The 1,596-nt window shown below is 35.5% G+C and overlaps 1 protein-coding gene across 1 annotated transcript in view; it reads right to left on the bottom strand.

Annotated features, from left to right (window-relative positions):
- The window catches only part of Plk4 (polo like kinase 4), a 19,833-nt gene that overhangs the window by 6,353 nt on the left and 11,884 nt on the right, over window positions 1-1,596 (bottom strand). Inside the window, exons 11-13 of the mRNA XM_004635018.2 lie at window positions 865-998; window positions 678-769; window positions 398-536 (exon numbers count right to left, since the gene is read on the bottom strand). Coding sequence (XP_004635075.2) covers window positions 398-536; window positions 678-769; window positions 865-998 — 365 coding nt within the window. The remainder of the gene's footprint in view (window positions 1-397; window positions 537-677; window positions 770-864; window positions 999-1,596) is intronic.

Raw genomic sequence — 1,596 nt, 5'->3', positions numbered from 1 at the left:
TAAGGTGGGAAGAGAAGCTAGCTGCTTGAGCTGCTGCTACCTCTCCCTTGAACTCTTGCTCTTTGCCGCTGCCATGAAAGGTTGCTTTCTGCTCTGTGCTTCTCTGCCTTGGACCCCGATGAGTATGGACTGAAACCTCCAGTAACTGTGAGCTAAATAAACCTTTCCTTCCTTCATTTTGAGTGTTGGGAACTTGTCCCAGCAACGAGAGAAAAGTAACTAAGACACTCACTATTTTTCTTTTTTCTGTTTGGCAGTACAAAGGATCAAACCAGAGACCTGTACAGCTAAGCAGGCCCGCTCTCTCTAAGCCACACCTCTCCCTCCGTAGACGTATGAAGGGCATCTAGCAATCACCGAATGGCTTAAACGACAGAAGTGGCACACATTTACTTACGGAAGGATTAAGTACTGGGGCCTGTGCTGGAGAGACAGCACTGCTCAAGACCAATTTATTTAAAGATGGTTCGTCTTTAATGGAGCAGTTTGAATCCACAGATGGTAAAGCCTTAGGTGAGTTAATACAACCAGGTTTTCTGAAAGAGAAAGCAGTGTCCAAATATATTCCCTTAAAGCTTTCAAGATACAAAAAACTCAAGAATATTTATAACATAAACACTAAACCAAAAACCCACACATTCATTTTAGTCACATGTTTAAGATTTTCAAACATTTACCTTCCTACAATTATGGGAAAAAAGGGTGCACTTCTACTTTTCTTTTCCTCTTCTGAAATTATAAATTCCAGTGCTAAACAAATACGATGACCCTATTTTAAAAGAAGAGTGTTTTCTGTCAATATTTCACCTACGAAATTTATAATCATTATTGGTTGATACAGAAAACCTAAAAGCAGGTATGTACCTCATTAGCATGGTCCATATAAATTTTTATTTCCTCTTTCAGTCCATTAACTTCATTTTCATGTTTTAAATTGCAAGATTTCCCAGTCTTTTCAATCACTTGAATAAAATCTTCTGTTTTGTGTATCTTTGTTCCTAAAACATAAGCAAAAACCCCACTATTTTATAATTTCACTGCCACTCCAGTAATAATGGCTTTCAGGTCAACATGTCATTTATTGACCACTAAAAAAATAAAGACACTGAAAAATATTCAATAAATATAGACTTTTTGTTTTGGAATATTTTAAGTCTGATACCTTTATGACTTTTTTTCATTTATGGTAGTTTTAAAAATCATTGTCATAAAAAACACAGTTGAGATAGGTATAATGATGAATGTACACTGTGTAATATGTGTACATATATACCCTTTAAAAAAGGGAGTACTACAATTAAAAAGAAATTATCCCTACACACTATCTACAGAATAGGCATCCACTAAATTTTTTTAGACACATTGATAACACTATAATGTCCATTGTTTATTCATATAATTTGTGTATCATTAATCTAGATGCAGTTAAACTGGAGCTGGTAAAAAAAAAGGAGTAATATATGTATATAAATTATATATAGGAAGGTATATCTACATAAACATTGGTTAATATCATCTAACACGCAGTCTGCTATGGGGCCAGGGAGATAGCTCAGCAGCATAAGTGCCTGCCTGGCAAGTACAAGGTCCTGGGTT

Source organism: Octodon degus, unplaced genomic scaffold, assembly GCF_000260255.1.
Source record: "Octodon degus isolate 3935 unplaced genomic scaffold, OctDeg1.0 scaffold00068, whole genome shotgun sequence".
Taxonomy (NCBI): Eukaryota; Metazoa; Chordata; class Mammalia; order Rodentia; family Octodontidae; genus Octodon; species Octodon degus.
The sequence above is the reverse complement of the archived record's forward strand: the minus strand, read 5'-3'. Positions and strand labels throughout refer to the sequence as shown.